This window comes from Haemaphysalis longicornis, unplaced genomic scaffold (assembly GCF_048455015.1).
Source record: "Haemaphysalis longicornis isolate Haplotype H1 unplaced genomic scaffold, Haemaphysalis longicornis Haplotype H1 scaffold_2, whole genome shotgun sequence".
Taxonomy (NCBI): domain Eukaryota; kingdom Metazoa; phylum Arthropoda; class Arachnida; order Ixodida; family Ixodidae; genus Haemaphysalis; species Haemaphysalis longicornis.
This window is the reverse complement of record NW_027526295.1, coordinates 182,853,983-182,875,068: the sequence shown is the minus strand read 5'-3', so window position 1 is coordinate 182,875,068 and position 21,086 is coordinate 182,853,983. Positions and strand designations below refer to the sequence as shown.

Here is a 21,086-nt window from a genome sequence, read left to right as displayed (position 1 = left end):
AAGTGCTCTAGAAGGATGTAGGCGAGTGCAACTTTTTATCCTGTTTTCCGCCGTAACCTGCGTACGTTTGTGGAAACAAATAAATAAACAAACAAACTTTCACACTTCATTGGACCCTGGAGAAGTCATGGCGAGGTAGTGCTGGGTACAAAAACTGGTTCTTGGGGAAACAGCGCAGGGAGAGGTCCTGTGAACCCTCTGAACAAAAACTTTTTATGTTTACATCTCTCTCTCTCTCTCTCTCTCTCTCTCTCTCTCTCTCTCTCTCTCTCTCTCTCTCCCCCCCCCCCCCCCCCCTCTCTCTCTCTCTCTCTCTCTCTCTCTCTCTCTCTCTCTCTCCCCCTCCCCCCCTCTCTCTCTCTCTCCCTCCTCTCTCTCTCTCTCTCTCTCTCTCTCTCTCTCTCTCTCTCTCTCTCTCTCTCTCTCTCTCTCTCTCTCTCTCTCTCTAGCCTTATTCGAAGTGTTTCATGGGCCACAAAGCAATGTTTACGAAGCACATAATCGCGGCTTTTAACGAGTAATCGCTTATAACGCAGCTACTATTCTGTCCCTAGGATTTCGTTATAACAAGTGTTTACTGTATAGTATCATTACAAACTCCATAATTGCCTTCGCGGCCTGCTACCAGGGTCCATGTCAGTCTCACTTCGGCCACGGCTTGTGGTGACATCATACGCGCTAAACTGCGTACTCCGCCGAGACGAAAAATAGCTGCAGGAAGTGGTCTCTCCTTTTTTTCTGTGCGGGTAAACAACAGTCCGGCGCGGAGCACATCTTGCTTCATCCGCCCCACGTCAGGTGGACCCTGCTTTGCATGACGCACGAAGACGCGCGCGCGCACTGCACCACGCTGCGGAGAAGCACGTATTCGGAATGTCGGAACGATGTTTTTCGGCTCCGATGCGCGCGTTCCCGTGCTGCCGTGGCGTCACTCCAGGAAAAACCTCTGGAACGTTCTTCATCGCATTCCGCGTGCACGTGTTGGCCGCGTTGTTCGTTGTATCCTTCGTTTGCCTTACGTCACTTACGATGACTACGCAGTTATTTGGGTTGTTTTTTTTTTTGTTCAGATTTTTTTGCTCCTCTCGTTCCCTCACCTTATCTGCGCTGCTGGAAACATTGTTTCCCAATCGTTTTTTTTATGGCTGCCCTTCTTTAGACGCCACAGCCTCCGCAGACAGCTGGTGTCTCAAAGCGTTATTGCGCTACATGTCTCGCAATACAAAAGCGTCGCACCAGCGCCTTTTGTCTTCTTTCGAGGGCGATAATTTGGGAGAGGTGATAACACGCGAAGCGATGTTTCGTCAGGTTGCAATTTGTAAATCTTTGTACTCTGAATACAAATAGAGAGGCGATAACATGTGGAATTGTTGTTTTCTTTTCTCCATTTCAGTTGCTGCTATAGAAATAATAATAGAAGTGTTGGTCAATGCTGCAAGTGGCGCACCTTGCGGCCGTTTTTGTGTTAACGAAAAAAAAAAAAACAGCAATGCAAACACTGCAGTGTCTTTCCTTAACGCACTCAGTGTGGTTCTGAAGACGGTTTCAAGCACTGCGGGCTCGGTGGCGTACATACAAAAAAAATTGGCAGCGTATCTGCTCCTTTCGTTGCAAATGCCGTCAAAAGACGACAGTCTTTATCGGCTTTTGCGAAGTAAATGCCTCACTTCGCTTTCCCGCTCACCTCTCATGTTGTTCCTCTTGCGTCGCGCTCCTCCCAAGGTAAAGATGCCAAAGGTTTGCTTAAATCATTTTAAATTTCCCGCGTTCCACTGCTCCAAACCGGGTGTCTCGATGCGAAGGCTGCCGTACGGCGAAGACGCGCGTTAATCGAGGCGCCCTACTTCAACGTTTATAGAACCGCGTTTCCCTACTCCACGTGCGTTGCAAGCAGAACGTGGAACCTATCTAGTGGAACCTTGCGTAACTGTTGCCGGTTGATTTCTTAAAATGGCGCCAGCAGAAGCTATAGTGGCGCGGGCGACAGCAGGCGACGGCGGAGTGAATTCTTTTTCTGCAGTTAATGAAGTATTTATTTCGCAAAAGTCAAGCATATTTGATTTTTTTATAAATAAACACTGCAAATATCACTTCTGTATTGATTTGTTGTCTCATATTTGCGTAATGTCTTGTTATTCGTCAACAATGTTGACAAGTATGAACATTACACCGGACATAGACAGGTATATAGATTTAGCTGTGACTATATAAGACTAGTGCGCAGGCATTGTTTTTGCTTTGGCCGGGTGGCTGAATCGAGTCACAGACAGACAGACAGACAGACCAAAATTTCTGGGTTTAAGTAGCCCAAGAAAGACTATCGTCTTTGAAAATCAGCTGAACGATACGTTACTTTACCGCTTGCCGCACCATCTCTTGAAGTGCGCTGATGCGCAACCAGTCGCTCTGTTTGAGGCTTAAACTGAACTCTTACGGATGATCGCGCCTCGCAGGACTCGCGTGTTCCGTAAGGATGGCGTACTTCCTAATTTAGGAACAGAATTTCCTAATTTAGGGACAGAAGGGTAGGCGGATATTCACAGCGATGCGCGGAAGTCATGAGGTGGAGTATGCTCTGCAAGCCGGCTACGCAAGGATTTAATGCCTGTCAGCAAACACGGTGTGCTATACAAGCTGCACCCTGTATCCGATGCGTGCTTTGGCGATGTGGATCACCGGGGGATCTCAAGATGCGCTGAAATTTCGGCACAAGGGGGCGTTTTTAAATGCAGAGCATTTCAGTAACTCACGATGTCACCCGCGTTGACGTCCGTAGTCGTAGTCCGCACCCCTCCCCCTACACTATATAAAAAAAATACTATCCGGCGCCTGGTTTCGATCCCTCGACCCTGCGGGCGGAACGCAATGTACATGGTGCTCTACCCACTGCGCCACAAAGCCGACACAGAATGGGAGGCTACGAACGCGCCTTATATCCTTGACTCATTCAAACTACGTCAAGAAGCTGCTGATACAACGCATTCACTACCACCAACTCCCCAAACACTGAACGTTAACGCAATACACCCACCCCCTATGCGACGCATTTACTCGAGTCCCCCTCGCGGGGAGATGGGCCCAATTTTTGTTTTTCGCCTCCATCAGAAAATCACCCGCCGCCGGCCGGAAATCCAACGCACGTTTTCGTTCTCAGTGGCGGAAACGCCTTAGACACCGAACCGTACCTCCGCGGGTAACATACGAACGGAGAAGCGCGGATACGGCATTTTAAAAATCGTTTTGTTCTCGACGTGGCGCTAGAGAGCACGGCGCGAATATACGTTCACGCTCGGCGGCCGCCACCGTGGGAATTACAACGGCGTCCTGGCACGCGTGTTGTTCGCGAGCATCGCAAATTGTTTCAAGACAGTTTCCATAGGCCCGGCAATTCGTGTGGTGGCAATGCTCGAAGGAACGGAAGGGGAGGGGTGTGCGCATTCTTCAACAGCTCCAACGCGCCTTCTCATGATGCCAAGTGGCGGCACCGAGAAGAAGGCCATCCATCCGGCTCGGCGTCGTGATGGCTTTGCCGCGGCTTCTCTCTTTCCGCGAACGCTGCCCTGTTTTGACGGCGCCGCTGAGCTTGACCCCTTGGCGGCGTCCGGCCCGGATAGCCGGACTGCTCGAGCGAGGAGCCCGGCGGCAGTGTTTGGAAGAGAGTGGCGGCAACGGCGGCGGCGGCGGAGCGATGGGGGTTGCCTTTGTGCTGTCGTGCGCGGCGGCCTCCGAGGCGAGTGTGAGGCGTGTAAACAAGCGGACGCCGCCTCCGCCGAGACCGGAGCGGGGAGGAGGAGGAGGCCGACGGCCTTCTCGCTAATATCGGCCACATGTTGTTGCTAGCAGTAGCGGCCGCGTTGCTGTTTTGGCATGCGCGCGCTGCTACGATACTCCTCGTGCAGCGGGAGTCTGCGCTGCAGTGGAGCCGACGTACGTGCGTTGGATGTGCCAGTTCGTCCTTCTTCCTTCGCCGTGGATGTTTGCCTGTAAAGGGGGCTCCGTAGCGAGCACACTTGCGCTGCGGTGAAGCGTTGCTAGAGAGCGACTGTTGCAGCGTTGGCCGGTAATTATGATGATCATTTATAACAAACGCAATGACAATTTGCGACATTTTAAATCAGAGGAGAAAGGGAACAGTGCGTTTGTATAATCGTGTGCAAAATTTTCGGCGACTTTTCTATAGCATACTCGCTGGATGGAAATTCAAGCATTGCGTTATTCCTCGTCCTAGTTGGGCCTCATCTGGAGCAAAAAACAGGGAGAGTGCTCGCGTTCAGTCACTTTGATCATCGGGAAAGGAACGTTCGTATTGCTCGGATATTTTCGTCGTTGTTACCTAAGGTGTTTTCGTTGTTACCAAACGGGTTTCTGTCATCATGGCGTCGTGTACCTTCCCATTTCCGGTTCACTTTAGCTGTTAGAAAGCGCACTGCATGGCGAGTCACGGGGTTCGTATCCGTGAAAAGGCCGGCTATAGTGACGGAGTGAGCGAATAAGGCGTTGCTGCGTGGACAGCGAGACGCAGTTTCAGAAGTTTTTTGCCCGCCTGTGGGCTCCCATGAAGGAATGGGGCTGCTGTGTGTTTTTTTTTTTTTTTTTCAACGTAAATCACACTGCTCGTGAAGTCAAAACGTGTTGTTCCACGCTTTGATACCGTATCTAGACCGTGGGATAAAAACTTCCGATCGGTTGAAATTATGATCCAAAACTTCCACTTGCGGTTAAACGATCGTTAAGAATTCGCGACCGCGAATGAAAGGAGACGGAATAGGGATCACGTCATCCCCTCATAGTTGCTAGACTAACTTAATTGGCGCCAAGATGTCGCTATAACTCTGGCCAGGGATCACGCGAAATTTGCGCTGCCGCATATGCGGTTTCATTTGCACTGCGGTCTTTTTTGACTGCAGGGTGGTAACTAGAGTCTCTGCGGCGTGTTTTTGTTCCTAAACGCTTCGGGGCAGCGAATCTTCGCGGCGTAGCCAGACATCCGCTCCTCCTGTCGAAGAGAAGCCTCGCCGGCATCTCACGAACGCTTGGCGGGCAGCGGTGTACGGTCCGATCTCCCCCGGCCGCCAAAGTCTTCTTTCAAGGCTGGTCGCGGTTCGGTTCGCCGCCACCGCGACGGTCTGAGAGTATAGTGTTGTTTTGTTCGGAGTTCCAGAGGAGAGAGCGGCTTAGTGTTCGGAATATGTAGTGCGCTGGAATTCGGTCTGGCAGTGGCGACCGCCGCGCCGCGGTCGTATAAAATCGCGTCGCACATCTCTCGATGCATGTATTATTTCCGGTCGCCACATCTCATCCTTGGCTCCTGCGTGCCTGTCGGCGATGTGCTCTTACCAACGACCGTGTAATCGTCTCGGGCGAGGAGGAGCTGTTCTCCCGGAGAAGAGAGCCGCTGTTTACGCCTTCACGTTGGACGAGGGTAGTCGCCTTCATCCCCGAGGACGACCGGTGCTCGTTTTTCGGTGACGGAAGCGACCAGCGGCCGACGTTAGCGGCGCGCTTAGTTTGTGGCGGGGATCGAAGCCGGTCGCTAGGCCTAATGTTCGCTTTACTGCCGTAACAAGAGGTCGCGAAGGTCTAATGAACCTCGCGTGGGTTCTGATTGCGACGAGTAGGCGGGCAGGGCTTGGGCAGTTAAAGAGGAAATTGGGGTTGTGCGTTCTCGCCGCGCTTGGCTCAAGGACCTCGGCGTCATCATCGCGTTCGTGATCGTTTCCCGTGGCTGACGGAAAGGAAGACGGAAGAGTGGCGGACTCGAAGCGACGCGCGTGCAGATAAAGGCGTCTATGTAAGAAAAAGACGGCGATGAAAAGAAGCAGACGAATTAGCGGAGGGGTGTTTTCGAGGCTTGGAAATGCAGGAAAGAAAAAAAAATGGCCGAGTATCTGCTCCTTTCATTGCAAATGCCGCCGAAAGACGATATATAGTCGACTGGCGCCCCTGCCAAGTAGAGGCCTCCCTTCTCTTTCCCGCTCACCTCTCATGCTGTTCCTTTCCCGTCTCTTTCCTCCCAAGTGACACGCTAGAGGTTTGCTGAAGTCAATTTAAATTTACCGTGTTCTACTGCTCCAAGTCGGGTGTCTCGATGCCCGCTTGCCGTACGGCGGAGGCGCGTGTGAATTGAGGCACCAACATCTTTTGAACCAAGGTACCCTACTGCACGTGCATTCCAAGCGGGACGTGGATCCCATTCAGTAAAACCGTTCGTTGCTATTGCCGCTTGGTTTCTTAAATGCCGCCAGGAGGTAGCGCTGGCAACAGCAGGTGACGGTTTTCTGCCGTTGATGTAGTATTTTATTTGCTATCGCTAGAGCCAAGCATCCATGAATTTTTTTAAGAAAGGAACACTGCAAATATCACTTATATTGATTTTCTGCCTTGTATTCGCGTAATGTCTTGTTCTTGTTTAAAAATGTTGACAAGTATGAACATTAACACCGGACTTTGATTTGGCTGTAAGTATATAAGACTATAGCTAAGTTTGTTTCACTCTGTCCAATTGGCTGAATCGAGTCACAGACAGACATACAGACATACAGACAGACCAAAATTTCTGAGTTTAAGTAGCCCAAGAAAGACTATCGTCTTCAAAAAAAAAAAAAAAAAAACACACTCATGCTTTCAGCTTTCCAATGTTCGCATCTGCTCAGGGCGCTTCGCGATTGTCTGCTGCTGCGCCGGGCAGCACTGATGAAACAACAGCCACATTCCTGGAAACGAACGAATGAGGTTTCGCGATGATGTTGATAAAGATACTGACGGTGACGTTTTGGGCCTAATAATAAGTAAAGTTTGAGTAAACGAAACGAAAAAGAAAACCTAGGCTTTTCATCCTTATGCGTTCGCCGGAAAACGGAAAGAATGTAACCTGAAATGGGAAAGGGCAATTGCTCGGGTAATATGTTGTTGCGAAAAATTTCAGGCTGCTCCGTCGCAATGCTGTGACGTGCATTACTTGCTTTCGGTGAACATTGTACCCGTAAAAAGCTCGTCGGAATTTTTCTCTTTTTGACACGTTTCCGCGCTGTTGGACGAAAAAAAAAAAAAAAAACACGTTAAAGCGAGTAAGAATGAACGGAAGGGAAGGGATAGTGACGTTCTTCTTTTCATTCGCGTTCCGCCGGGCAGGTGCTGTTTACGTTTCGGTTCGCCCATCGGACATCCTGCCGGGGCCCAGGATGTTTTTGAAGAATGCGCCGTCGGCGACCTTTTATAGGGGACAGTAATCGGCGAGGCATTTATTATCGTACGTTTCCTCGTTGCCGTCTTTGTCGCGAAAAACATCCAGCGTGGGACACAATTGGAAAGGGGAAATGTTTCCTGGTTTATCTCGTCCCTGCCGACGCGTAAACAGGCTCGGAGCCACGCCGATGCTGTAACCTGCAGCCGAGCTTCCGTTGTCGCGGCCCGCTTGCCCGCCCGCCTGCCTGCTGAAAACCCCGTACGTAACTCACTTCACGCCGCGTTTTCCTTTCGCAAGTCCGGTGGCGCGAGTTGCGGCGAAATTTTGTGGTCTGGCATGTACAATGAATGTTGCGGCGCGAATGGTTGGCGCAATTTGGGAAAACCGCTTTCAGGCCGTGCAACAACACTGCCGGAGGTGAGGGCTGCAAATTTTCGAGGAATTCGTCCTGCGAGTTTGTCCGCTTTCTTTGTCCGCGCTTTGTGGTGCTAGTTTTTCAACGCAGTTTTTTCGTCCTCTTGGTTAGGGAGCGCCAAGTGTATTCAAAAACGGTTCTGATGAACGACTTGTTAAAGCACTTTTGTGCTCTAACACAGTTTTAACGACGTAATTGCTGCTCTCGTTTCGAGAACAAGCCATATAGCTACTTTCAAACGAAAGCGTCCCGATATAATCGTCTATTAATGCTACATGCGGGGCCCTGCTCGCGTCCGCGCGGCGACCATATGTATTTCTGAATAATACACGATAACATTTTACACGCGACGGCTTTTCTACTGGGAACCGTAGGTGTGCTAATCCTCAAATCGCGCTTCATTTCTTGCACAGCCTTCGCACGACAGTAAAAGCCGACCGAAACAAAATAAATATGTAAAAAACTGCGATTGATTCCTCTTTCATAGGAATCGGTAAAACACGCAAGTAAAACGTGCAGCTAAATATGCAGCTGAGCATGATTTGCGGGTCGGCGGCTGTCTTATGGGTGTGTTTGGCGAGCGGCGTCCTGCTGGCGGGTCGCTTCGGCGAAGGTGTTCTGCCGTCCTATCCGTGACGGATATGACGTCAGTGAAATCTTGGTGTATCCCGGCAGAAAACACCTTCGTGTTAATATATAAAACCCGAAAACGAACAACCCTAAGTATAACGCACTCTTTAGTACTGAAGGTTGCTTCCCCGCCAGAAGACCCTGTGTGCAGGGGTGCACCCTTTACAAGCCACTTGCTTCGTTGTACTGGCTTCGTTTCCGTGACAGATATGACGTCAGCGAAATCTTGGTGTATCCAGGAATGAACCACTTTCGTGTTAAGAAAACCTGTGTTATTTTGTTCAAAACCTTATCGTTGTGTTATTTGTCATAGGTATTTGGCCGGACGACCCGCGTAGTATGTATGATGCGGCTTTCCGCCACTAGTAATCGATAAGACGTCCACCAATGATAATAGAGCACTGGTCCTCACCGTTTGCGCCGCGATTCATAAGCCATGATTTTTATGTGCCAGTCTCATGCCCGCCACACATCCCCACCCCCGCGCAACGAAAACAAACATTGAGCCACGTGGCGAAGGCACAGGCAGAATCGTTGCGCGCCACAGGCCGGATGCTGAACTCAGGTCCTACTGTTTCCGAAGAAGCAGTTTCACTACGTTTTACAAGCGCCTTTCGGAGCAGTTGCGACAGAGGCTTTTTGCTTGCCAGCGGATTTTACTGAGATTTTTTTTTTCTCGTCACCTGGTTCGCACGTCCTACAGGTCCTCTAAAAAAAAAAGGAAAGTATAAATTTTTGATTGATTATAGGGTTCAACGCGCCGACGCAACGCGGGAGATGAGGCGCGCCGTAGTGGAGTGCTCCGGACTAATTTTTACCACCTGAGCATCTTTAACGCGCGCCGAAATATCGTACGCACGGCCGGAATGTACAAATTTTTGTGCATGAAGGAACGTTCCAGGCAGCATTTTTATGACTTTCTCGCTGTATGCCATTCAACAGGCCACTGATAAGTGTGTACAAAAGTTTGACCGTGCCCTCATGGCTGGAAGGAGATATGTATGCAGAAACACGAGCCGCTATGAATGCAGGAAACGCGCTCTGCTGTGGCCGCTGCCAGAGTGAAATGTAAAACTCGTTCGCCGGCCTCCTCAACCTACGATGTGAGCCTGTGTATTACCGTCGCTAGTGCTCGCTTACATAAAAAAGACGTTACCGAACAGGCGAGAGATCGGGTTCCAGAGAAAAGAAAATGAATACCGCGCAGCCCCTCTCAGGGTTTGAGTGGAAATGAGAGGCTGTCGGGTGTTGTGTTCGCCCAGATTCGAAGATCACATTTGTACTAACAAGCAACATTGTCGCTGTGAGTGCGACAGAGTAACAGTCACAAGGAGTTAACACGGAAAGCTGGCGAATTGGTATGAGGGTTAATGGATTATAGGAGTCACGCAGATACCGGAGTTGAAGTCACTTTCTGTAAATCTCCATATATTGTTGCGCGCCATTTTTATGCGGGCACGACTGAATGCACGTGACAAGTCATTGAAGCGTTTGCATTAGAAAATTAAAGCCGTTCCACTCAGTGTGAAATCTGTCGGAAGTACAGAGCAGTGATTCGCTATAATGGGCTGTACCGCCGTCATCCGCTCACTGCTACCACCCCATGCATTTCAAATTTCCCGCCTTCGCAGTGCTGGAGCGCCCCCTGCTTGAAACTGTGCCAGCGGGAGTTCTGTTCTTTTTTGTGCTTGCTTTAATTTCGTATGCTGCAGCTATTTTGCGTCAATTCGAACGCCCCATTTTTTTTCTTGCGCGGCTGGGGCCTTTCTGCGGCATTTCGAACACGCAATTTTTTTTCTTGCGCGGCCGATTTTTTCGCTTACTATCGTAAAAACCAACCGCACGAGCGTTCCTAACTAAATGAATGCGGGCGCTGCAGGTTAGTTACGTATACTTTGCCTCAAATGTACCTATAGTTTTCTTTGCGCTAAACAACGTGGAGATATGTAGGACAAGCGCCAGCGGTTCACGAGTTTCGAACGCTTATGACTATATAAACCGCTTGGCTTGCGAAGCCTCTGGGGTTCGTCGCAAACGACAGCGTTACCGCGGGACGTCCTGTTGCTCTACTTGGGTCCAGCGAGCGAGCTACGACGACAAGGCGAGCGCCCAAAGGGCTCTGCACTTAAAAGAAAAACGGGTATTCCTGTGTGAGCAAGCCGGCTGTAATTGATGAGGTTTCAATAAAACGCTCGAACAGTTCGTATGTAGTCACCATCTCTTCCATGTTCTGGTTCTCTCTCTCTCTCTCTCTCTCTCTCTCTCTCTCTCTCTATATATATATATATATATATATATATATATATATATATATATATATATATATATATATATATATATATATATATTGTCGCGAAGCGGAGGTCTGATGATGTTTTCTAGTTGTTTTTAGTTCTGTGCCGCCGCCGGGGCTCTTCCTCCAAAGTGTTGTGTGTAAAAGCGCTTCGGACGCGGCTCGGCCACCGAGGCCCCGCTTTTCTAAGAAACGTGTTGCCGAGTGTGTCTGCCCGTCGGCCGACCGGGAGACGACGGCTGCTGGGGGAAGCGAACCCTCGCCTCGGCTTGTATTACCGCGGCCGCGGCGTTCCATTCCCCCTGTGGCGTGTGCGCTGCTCGCCTTCGGGCTCCGTGTTCTTCAGACGACCTTCCCTTTTCCCCTGTTTACTTTAGTGTGTTTTGTCTAACTACTTGCTCTACGCCCGTAATTTTCCGAGTGCGCGCTTTCGAGTCGAAACCTTGTGTCTGTGTTTTTGGTCATTTTCACGTTGGCGGGGACATGTCTGATTGGAGCTAAGAAGCGTCTTCCTTATTGGCTGCGGGTGTGCCTTAGCCTTTTCCCACCCGGTCCGCACACGCTAGGATGCGCTTTTTCCCCCAATGCGTCCCCCCAAAGCAAATATAACGCGGCCCCTCTGACGATTGCGAGCGGAGAGGGCGAGCAACACCAGGAGAGCCGCACTCTGCCGCTCGTCGTCGTGCCCTCCCGCCGGGAGCCATTCGCCCGCCAACTATGTCCCGCTAAGTACTCTGAATCTTTGACTGTCTTTCTAATCTATGTAACAAGTGTATTCATTCTAATTCATATGTGCTAAATGTCACCAATGTCATCTGTAAAGTAAACAAGTTATCCTTTAAAACCTCTTCGACGTCTCGACTTTTCCCTTCCGATCTTCATGCTACAGTAGCGGCAGTATGTAACCAAAATACTACGTTACAAAAGTGGTGATAGGTGCGGGGTAGCGAACACCCCCTCTGCCATCATGGGCTCCCCCCACTCATCGTTCATCTTCCTGCTGTTCATCATCAACCTCTCCATCCACTCTACCGAGCAAGCTTCAGCTGATCTCACGGCCTCCGTCCGCACACCGTGGATGGAAAAGGCGAGCGACGACATGTGCGACAGTGGCAAAGACTTTCCTACTCCACGGCCATCACCGCGCTACCAGCCCGGCGCAAGCTGGGCCCGCCATCGGCTCCTGCGAGGGAGAGCCCCCGGCCCCGACGCGGACCGACCGTCCCCGCGCCGGCCACTCTCCATCGCGGCGGCGAGCTTCCCGCGCACGCAGTAAGGTGAGAGAGAGAGAGAGAGAGAAAAAACTTTATTTCTGGTCAGATTAAGACCTATGCATCGTACTCTTCCGCAAGAAGAATCATGGCTCGCTGGTCGACGAGGGCCGCCGACGCCAACCACACTCGCCAGTTCGGAGGAGAGGGGTTAGGGTAATGAGGAGACTGCTGGGCAGCGGGGCAGGAGAAAAGGATGTGCTCAACATTTGCGTACGTAGCGGGGCAGTTGGGACAGTATGGGTCGGAGCGATAGCCGTAGTGGTAAAGACGTGCCGGAGTGGTGAGGGTGTTCAGCTGGATTGCCCGAAGGGTGCGTACTTGTGCAATGTATAGGGTAATGTGTGGTGGCGGAAGAGTCTGTAGCGAGTGCCGGAGGTGTTGGTAGTGCTCTTTGAGGGTTTTCTTGTAGAAATATGCCTCGTCCGCCATGGGAGGGAAAGGCCAAGGGATCACCGGCGCCCGGCTAGTAATCTCGCGGGCCAGCTGGTGAGCCAGCTGATTGCCAATAATCCCTGAGTGGCCCGGCACCCACACCACAGCGACCGAGGCAGGGGAGAGGAGCGTGAGAGTTTCAGAGAGGTCGTCATGCAGATCTTCGGCAATTCGGTTGTCGCGAAGAGCTCGAATAGCCGCCATGGAGTCGGAGCATATGCGGTAGCGGGGGGAAGGGGGTAGGGAAGTTAGTTCTCTAGTTGCGTGAACGATCGCCGCGAGTTCGAGAGCTAAGGGAGATGTAGGATGGGAGTAAGGTCCTGCTGTGGAGGTTATTGGGGTGTCAGTGGGGTGGGACATAATTACGCAAGCAGTGGAGCCACAAGCTGGGTGATATGCCGCGTCAACATAGCATGTGACAGTGTCCGGAGGGAAGGGGTCGTGGTAAAACGCGCGAGCTTGCCGTCTGCCCTCGTGAAGGTGTGGGGTCATGTTGGAGGGAATGGGGGCACAGCGGAGGTTACTGGGAAGGGGCCGTTGGGGGGTGTGCAGGGGAAAGTCAATGGGCCTGATGCCCGCCCGCTGAAGCAGCCAATGGCCCTGCGCGGAGCCAGACAGACGGCCCAGCTGTCGATCCCTGTGGAGGCGCAGAAGATCAGGAAGAGGAAGGAAGAGACCTGTGGCGTATAATGTCTCTGTAGAGGCGTGTGTTGGGAGACGCAGGGCAGCTTTGTAAAGTGTGTTAAGGGCAGATTGAATACTTCGCATGTGTGCTTGTGTTAATGTGCAGTATGGGAGACAGTACAAGATTTTGTTCAGGGCGAAGGCTGTTACTAGCTGACTGGCTCTGCGTTCATCGATGCCCCCACGCCGCTTGACCACCCGTCGGACCAAGTGAGTCACTTGGTGGCATGTGGTGATCGTGGACTTTATTACATGGGAGAAGGAGTGGTCTTGGAGGGGAAATCCCAGAACCCGGCAGGATGAAGATCGGGGGACGGGAGTGCCATCGAGGGTAAGCGACAAGAGTGGGTTGACAGATCGTTGGTATTTACTGGTGGAGAGTAAAAGCAGCTCTGATTTCTCTGGAGCTGCTTGCAGGCCTGAGCAGGCAAAGAACTGAGAAATAAGGTCAAGGCCAGATTGCAACGTTTGTTCCACCTCCCCCGGAGACCCATGGGTGCACCAGAGGGTAATGTCATCGGCGTATAGAAGCGACTGAAGGTTGGGGATCTCGGACAAGGCTCTGGCAAGGGGGGCAAGGCCGAGGTTGAAGAGGGTAGGTGATAGTACGGCACCTTGAGGGGTACCGCGGGTAAGGGTGATGGGTGGGGATAGAGCGGTCCCAAGTCGGAATCGAGCTTGTCGGGAGCGAAGGAACGAACGAACATAAGAGTAGAGGCGGGAGCCGCAATGAGTGTCTTGGAGCGGGGAAAGGATGGCGTCGTGAAGGATGGTGTCAAAGGCCTTGCGTACGTCCACAGTCACGAGAGCATGAACTTGAGACCCTGAGGGCTGAAAGAAAGTTTGCTGAAGAAGAAGAAAGAGGTCTTGGGTAGACATATGCGGGCGAAAACCGATCTGATTGTTGGGTAGGAAGTTGGTACTGTCGAGAAGGTCTGTGAGACGCGCGAGAACCATGCGTTCCATCGTCTTCCCGACACAAGAGGTGAGAGAAATTGGGCGAAGGTTTGGGAGGGTGGGGGGCTTGCCAGGTTTGGGGATGAGGGAGATGGTGGAAGAAATCCAATCCTCAGGCAGCGTACCTGTGCTCCAGTATTCATTGATTTGGGAGAGAAGGAATTCTTTGTCCGAGTCAGGGAGGTTTTTTAGGATGGAATAGGAGATCTGGTCCGCGCCCGGAGTGGTACCAGCTTTATTTTGAGCCAGAGCACGTTCCAGCTCGGGTAATGTGAAAGGGCGATCGAGATCACTGTTTGGAGGCCCTGTGTACTCAGGGTAGAGAGAAGGGAGTGGTGGCGGAATGTATAAATCGGTCACCTCTCGGATAAGAGAGTCAGCGTCGTGTAGCGAAAGGTGCTTTTGGAGAGTGGGGAGGGGAGCCGGCTGAGGACCAAGAAGGGAGCGGAGAAGAAACCAAGGGGATTTAGTGTGGAGCGAACAGTTGATGGAATCGCATATGCGATTCCAATTTGCTGAATCAAGGGTGGAGCAGTGAATTAGTATGTCGGTGTTCAGGCTGTCTAGGCTATGCCTTAGCTGTGTGTTGTGGGGTTGGTTACGTATAAGACTAAGAAGGCGTTTGCGGCGTCTCCACATACGCATAAGGTGTGGATCGGGGTTGTCCGACGGCGGGTCGGCCACGGTGGCGGTGGTGGTTTCAGACTGCGCCCTCTTCAGCGATCGTATCCACAGGCCATAGTTAGTTGTTGGTTCTTGGGCTCGCATGCGGCGAAAGCGGTCCCAGTTAGTATGGGTGACGACTCGTTTCTTAGGTTTGTGTGTGAGCATGAGTGTAATTTCAATGATGTGGTGGTCGGAGAGAAGGGTATCCGGAAGGACTTGCCAGCTTGCCGGTGGATTCGGTCCGTTGTGAAAGGTAAGGTCAGGTGTTGTGGGGCGTTGTGTCGCGTATCCGTCTCGTGTGGGCGTGTCTGGAGTATTAAGGAGTGTATATGAGCCCTGCATGGTGTGTGTGTGGAGAAGGCGGCCCGAACGAAGGGTGTTCGAGTATCCCCAGGTGGTGTTTGGGGCGTTAAAGTCTCCACCAAGGATTATGTCACGCCGTTTGGGAAAGGATTGAAGAAAACGAAAGAGAGGAGAGAGCAGGACTGTGGAATTGGGGGGATTGTAGACATTCACAAGAGTAAGGGGTGGCTGCTGGGGCTCTGGGTAATAGGAGAGGGCCGCAACGTATGGAAGTAATGAGGAGGGGACGTCTTCCTGTTCATATGCGATATCCCTACGAATGTAAATGGACGATAGCGGCGTAATAGGGTCGGCATGCAGAGCTCGATAGCCAGGGATAACTTTTGCATGCCTTGTCTCTTGTAAAAGAAGAAAGTGAGGGAGTGTGGCTTGCGTAAGGAGCCATTGATGCAGAGGCGTACGATTCGTAGAAAGGCTACGGCAGTTCCACTGTACCAATTTTAGTGCCACAGGGGAGCTTATTCGGAAATGTTGGGTGGGACGAGAAGGGTGGCGGGCCTAATTTTGGGGGCCACCCCAACAACCGAAGCGGAAACCGGGTGCGCGCGTTTAATTGATTGGCTTGTGTCTTCCATGGGTGTTGGGGCGTCATCAAATTTTTTGCTTATGGTGGCAGTTAGGTTGTTAAGCGACTCCGTGAGCGTTGTAATGAGCGTTTCGAGGCTAGAAGTGCGTGTGTCTTGCGCCTCGAGACGTGTTTGCTGGTTCTCGACTAGCGATGTAAGGGCAACTACGCGCGAGGTAAGCTCGGAAAGCCGCTGCTCGAGCTGGTCGACGCGACAAGGAGTGGGGGAACTTTGGGAGGCGAGTGCGGGTGTAATCGGCGGCCCTACCTGCAGTGCGACAGGCGGTGGCGGGGGCAGGTCTCGATTCACTGGCGCAGACTTCGCTTGTGCAGTCAGTGAAGGTTTAGGTGCAGGGGCTGATGGTGCAGGGGCTGATGGTGCAGGGGGTATATTTGATCGCTGACCCCCCCACGTGGCAGACGGAGGCAGTGCCACGGATGAAGTGGGCGGCTTTGACGGTGCAGGGGGTGATGCCTTCGTTGGTAGTGAGGCGCTTTGATGTACTTTTTCGAGCTGTCTGTGCCGTAGGAGCTGCTTCTGGGCCGCGTTGGCACATTCATCATCCCGGGTCTTGCGGATGGTGCAGACTTCAGCGAAGGGGGCGTGGTGGCCTTCACAATGAAGACACCAAGGTGTGCAGGAATGTGGCTCGTCGGGACGGGTGGTGACGGTGGAGCAGATGGGGCACCGCTGCTGGTTGCCGGGACATGCCAGCGTGCGGTGTCCGTATTGCAGGCAGACTGTGCAGTGGTGGGCACGAGGCTTGTGGGGACGGCACCGAAATTCGATGCGTTGGTAGTAGACGAAAAATGGAACATGCGTGCCCGAGAATGTAAGTATGGCAGAGCTTGTATTACCCATGCGGCGGGCGGACAGGATGTCGGATTGGTAGCATTGCACGTCCCGGATAAGGTCGTCAGGCGTGGCGTCGGGGGAAACTCCGTGGATTACTCCGCGGCACGAGTTGGTGGGGGCCATGAGGTAAGGAGCTACTTGATGTGTGCGTCCGGCCAGGGTGATGCATTGTACTCGGAGGAGGCGGTTCACAACTTCGATGTGCTCTGTTTTGAAAACAGCAAGGCGGTCGCGATGGCGTAAGTGGAGTGAAATATCGGCGCATGTATGCGCCGGTAGCTTCGCCGCTCGGATGGCGGCGGGGAGAATTTCGAGCCGCTCCTTTGGCGCGTCGGATTGCATGGCTGGCAGGTGAAATCCGACTGCATGTAGGTCGTGGCTTGGGCGGGCGGTGAGTTTAGGCTTGCGGGCTTTCCCGGGGGTTATCCACTCCCCACCTTGGTCATCCACCTCGATGGGGGCATCCTGTTCGTACGTAGTGGTGGTAGCAGGATCCAGTGCGCAGACTTGAAGCGGGGGCTGTCCGGGAGGCAGCATAGTACTGCCAGACGAGATCGTCTGCGGGGCCGGCGGCGCAGACGGTTCCGGAGAGCTGCTCGCTGCTGCCGGGGTGAAAGCTGATCCCTCCGAAACGGAGGAGCGCGTCGGTGAGAGATTTTTGCCTCTCGGCGCACCGCATGACTGTGGGCCTGTAGGCTTTTCTTCTCCGCGTGTCCGGGGCGCCCACTGATTGGTTGTCTTTGATTCATTTTCTTTGCCAGCACCAGCCTGCTTATGTAACTAGCCGCTGTCGATGCTGAGGCAAAAATTTATGAGCGTGCAGCCGTTTTTTCGTGGGGTATGTGGGCTCTTCGCGCGGAAGTTGGACAGCTTTGTAGTCAGAATCTTAACGGCACAAGCGTTCGGCTCTCCCGGCGAAGGAGCCCCGAAGAAGACCCCCACGCGCCTATGCAAAGGCTGATTTTTGCGCAGATCTCGCTATATTAGAGACTGCTGATATCCGTTTCCTCGGCTCCTTTCCACCGAAGTTAGGTTTTGTCTTGAAGCAAATACGGCAGCCACTTCGGGGTTGGGGGTCTGAGGGAAACGAGGAGTTCAGAAGAGATGTTTACGCTGCACGCCGCTGCTCGAAGTACAAATACACCAGCAGGGGTGCCCGGGATGCCGCGGACGGGGAGAGCTCGCGGGCGTGCAGTTCTGCGAATGCGTCGGGTTGGCGGAAGTTTCTCACCACTGCTGAGATTTGACAATATTTTCTTCATTTCTAAGCATGAACACTAACTGTAATGTAGCTTTAACGTCTTCTTTGTTATTTTATCATGTTCTACCTATATCGTTACCGCTACTGTTCATGAAAAAATGTGTATCAATGTTCTTTTTTTGTTTATTTTATTGTTTGTATCGGAGCATTGAGCGGTTAGGAGCGTCTGGAAGGTTTCGTCAGGCGCCAATGTTTATTTTGTATCATACTTCATATGCGCTACCGCCAAGTTTTGACTTTTGTAGCTTTTATGTTTAGATGTTTGGCAGTTTTCTCGGAAGTCATTTTCTTGGCCGTTTTGTTGTGTTGGCGTCTAGTATTCTTGTAACCCATTTTCGTAGCCGTTCCTTTGTGTTAGTTTCGAGTGTTTGAACGAACGGGAGGATCTTCTTTGGGTACTCTTTTTTCATAATGGACGAGTATGGCGGCAGAACAAGTAGAGTTGAATATAAGTGGAAATGTGTTGAGTATAGTGCCCAAGAGTGCGTAGATTTCAACTGGCGCGTCAGACATAACTTCAATACGGTGAGCCCTTGTATATAATTTTATTTCAGTTTTCTAGTGCCTTCTTATGAACTATTTGTACTCCTATCTCTAAGGCACTGAGTATTTTCTTGAGTGACGGTGGCCGAGAATGCGCTTGTTTTTATTTTTATTTGCTGGTTACTTGAAGTTGACTAGAGGATAGCTTCAGTGTTATGTTTATGCGACCTGTTGTCCAAGGACACATTTTGTTTCGCGTCAAGCTCCTCAGAACTTGGTATATGACATGAATGCCGGAGAGCTTTACGGTGTCTTGATGTAACTTTTAGAGAGAGCATGTTATTCCTGTGTCGTTCACAGTGCCCGTCTTGTTATTTTCTTGTTCGTATATGTAAATGGAACGTTTTCTCCTGTGTTGGATAAGAGACTGCGCGTGTTAAGTGAAAACGGAACTCCACTGGGTGACCGCGTGTGCGTTGACTGATTCAGCGGAGGTAGTTCTCGACTCTTGTGTTAGAGCCTGTGTTTGTCTTCTCGAGTCCATGTGCCATGTCATTTCAGTATCGCCGTCAGTTTGTGAAAATGTGATCTTATGTTTAAACTTCGTGCAAGAGTGGGGGCACTCTTTTTTTCCGTCGGGGAAGGTGTCGCGAAGCGGAGGTCTGATGATGTTTTCTAGTTGTTTTTAGTTCTGTGCCGCCGCCGGGGCTCTTCCTCCAAAGTGTTGTGTGTAAAAGCGCTTCGGACGCGGCTCGGCCACCGAGGCCCCGCTTTTCTAAGAAACGTGTTGCCGAGTGTGTCTGCCCGTCGGCCGACCGGGAGACGACGGCTGCTGGGGGAAGCGAACCCTCGCCTCGGCTTGTATTACCGCGGCCGCGGCGTTCCATTCCCCCTGTGGCGTGTGCGCTGCTCGCCTTCGGGCTCCGTGTTCTTCAGACGACCTTCCCTTTTCCCCTGTTTACTTTAGTGTGTTTTGTCTAACTACTTGCTCTACGCCCGTAATTTTCCGAGTGCGCGCTTTCGAGTCGAAACCTTGTGTCTGTGTTTTTGGTCATTTTCACGTTGGCGGGGACATGTCTGATTGGAGCTAAGAAGCGTCTTCCTTATTGGCTGCGGGTGTGCCTTAGCCTTTTCCCACCCGGTCCGCACACGCTAGGATGCGCTTTTTCCCCCAATGCGTCCCCCCAAAGCAAATATAACGCGGCCCCTCTGACGATTGCGAGCGGAGAGGGCGAGCAACACCAGGAGAGCCGCACTCTGCCGCTCGTCGTCGTGCCCTCCCGCCGGGAGCCATTCGCCCGCCAACTATGTCCCGCTAAGTACTCTGAATCTTTGACTGTCTTTCTAATCTATGTAACAAGTGTATTCATTCTAATTCATATGTGCTAAATGTCACCAATGTCATCTGTAAAGTAAACAAGTTATCCTTTAAAACCTCTTCGACGTCTCGACTTTTCCCTTCCGATCTTCATGCTACAGTAGCGGCAGTATGTAACCAAAATACTACGTTACAATATATATATGTATATATATATATATATATATATATATATATATATATATATATATATATATATATATATATATATATATATATATATATATATATATATATATATATATATATATATATATATATAGAACGGTGACGGGGTCCACGAATGGTTCACAACACACAACGCTGCAGCAAACTGCATGAAATTGTATGCAAGAATAGCCGGGGTACGCAGTTTCTGATAATTCGTATGTCTTGCGAGCCAGCCCCGGGGAACAAATACATCTTGAACAACAGCACGGGACATATAGGGATACATGTGTCGCCGCGCATGTCTTTTTCTTTTTACCGGAGGCTTTTACCTCCGCTAAATATTTCCGGCTATTTTATTTCATGCAGTCAGTTTTTTTATTCCGTTCTCTGCACCTATCGCGATAGCTGCACGCTGCTTGGCGCCGTTTCCTTCATTAGTTTCCTGTTCGTGCACTTTTCTCTGTTTATTTTTGAAGGACATGGTATAATAGATTTTTTTTTACCGTTAGGGCAGTTTACTCCTTGAGCGCCACGCTGCGGCTGCTGCTTCTTCCCATCCGGTTCAGATTTGACTCGCGAAAAGTAATTGCTCGCGATAAGACCGCGCGAGCGGCGCCCGGCCCGCCGTGTGAGAAGAGCAAAAAAAAAAAAAAAATCAGGCGCGCGGAAAAACAACAGAACGCGAAGAACGCGCGCACCTTCTTTCTTTGGCTGGCCATTATTATTCTCGGCGAGGTCTGCTCGTTGTTGCCTGCGGGGATTGTTTGTGGCGAGAAAAATGCGCGCCTATACGACGGCACCGGCAAGAACTTGTTTGTTGCCGATAAAAGAGGCAGCGAGAAAAGTCATTTTATACGAAGTGGGATAGCGATCGCGCGGCCCCGCTATAATCGGAGTTATTTGTAGGTTACCGAGGAGTTTGTTCTCCCGGAGTCTCTGCGTTCGTCGACGTTTAGGTTAGCGCGAACCTTTGTTTATCTGGATGCTACGAATGTTGTGAATAATAAATCACCACCACCACCCGTTCCAACACCAGGCGGTAGGTGGTGTTTGGGACGGAGCAAGAGGAGCAGTTGTAGGGGTATAGTGTGAGGGAGAGATGTAGTGGATTATCGAGGTGTTGTAGAATGTGTTGGTCTGTAGTCTACGCCAACTTTGGGCGTATTTTTTATTTTCTTAATACCGTTTTTGGTGCATAGGTTCAAACCTTCATTCTTTATCGCACCTTGTTTTTAACACGAAAGTGTTTCATTCCGGGGTACACAAACATTTGAGTGACGTCATATCCGTCACGGAAGCGACGCCAGTACAACGAAGCAAGCGGCCTGTAAAGGGTGCACCCCTGCAAACAGGGTCTTCTTGCGGGGAAGCAACCTTTAGGACCAAAGCGTACGTTATACTTAGGGTTGTTCGTTTTCAGGTTTTATATTTTAACCCCAAAGTGTTTTAGGTTGGACACCAAGATTGCGCTGACGTCATATCCGTCACGGAAG

At 51.2% G+C, this 21,086-nt stretch overlaps 2 protein-coding genes across 3 annotated transcripts in view; one reads left to right on the top strand and one right to left on the bottom strand.

Moving 5' to 3' along the window:
* Positions 1-21,086, top strand: part of LOC144169615 (growth factor receptor-bound protein 14-like) — a 190,079-nt gene that overhangs the window by 9,533 nt on the left and 159,460 nt on the right. The window lies entirely within an intron of this gene.
* Positions 11,853-14,653, bottom strand: LOC144170937 (uncharacterized). Its single transcript, XM_077700934.1, has one exon. It carries the CDS (start codon positions 14,637-14,639, stop codon positions 11,853-11,855), a length of 2,787 nt encoding a protein of 928 aa, XP_077557060.1. The 5' UTR covers positions 14,640-14,653.

Bases quoted from the DNA above. Each gene is read 5' to 3' on its own strand.
- LOC144170937 (XM_077700934.1), bottom strand. From the start codon at position 14,639: ATGCGAGCCCAAGAACCAACAACTAACTATGGCCTGTGGATACGATCG.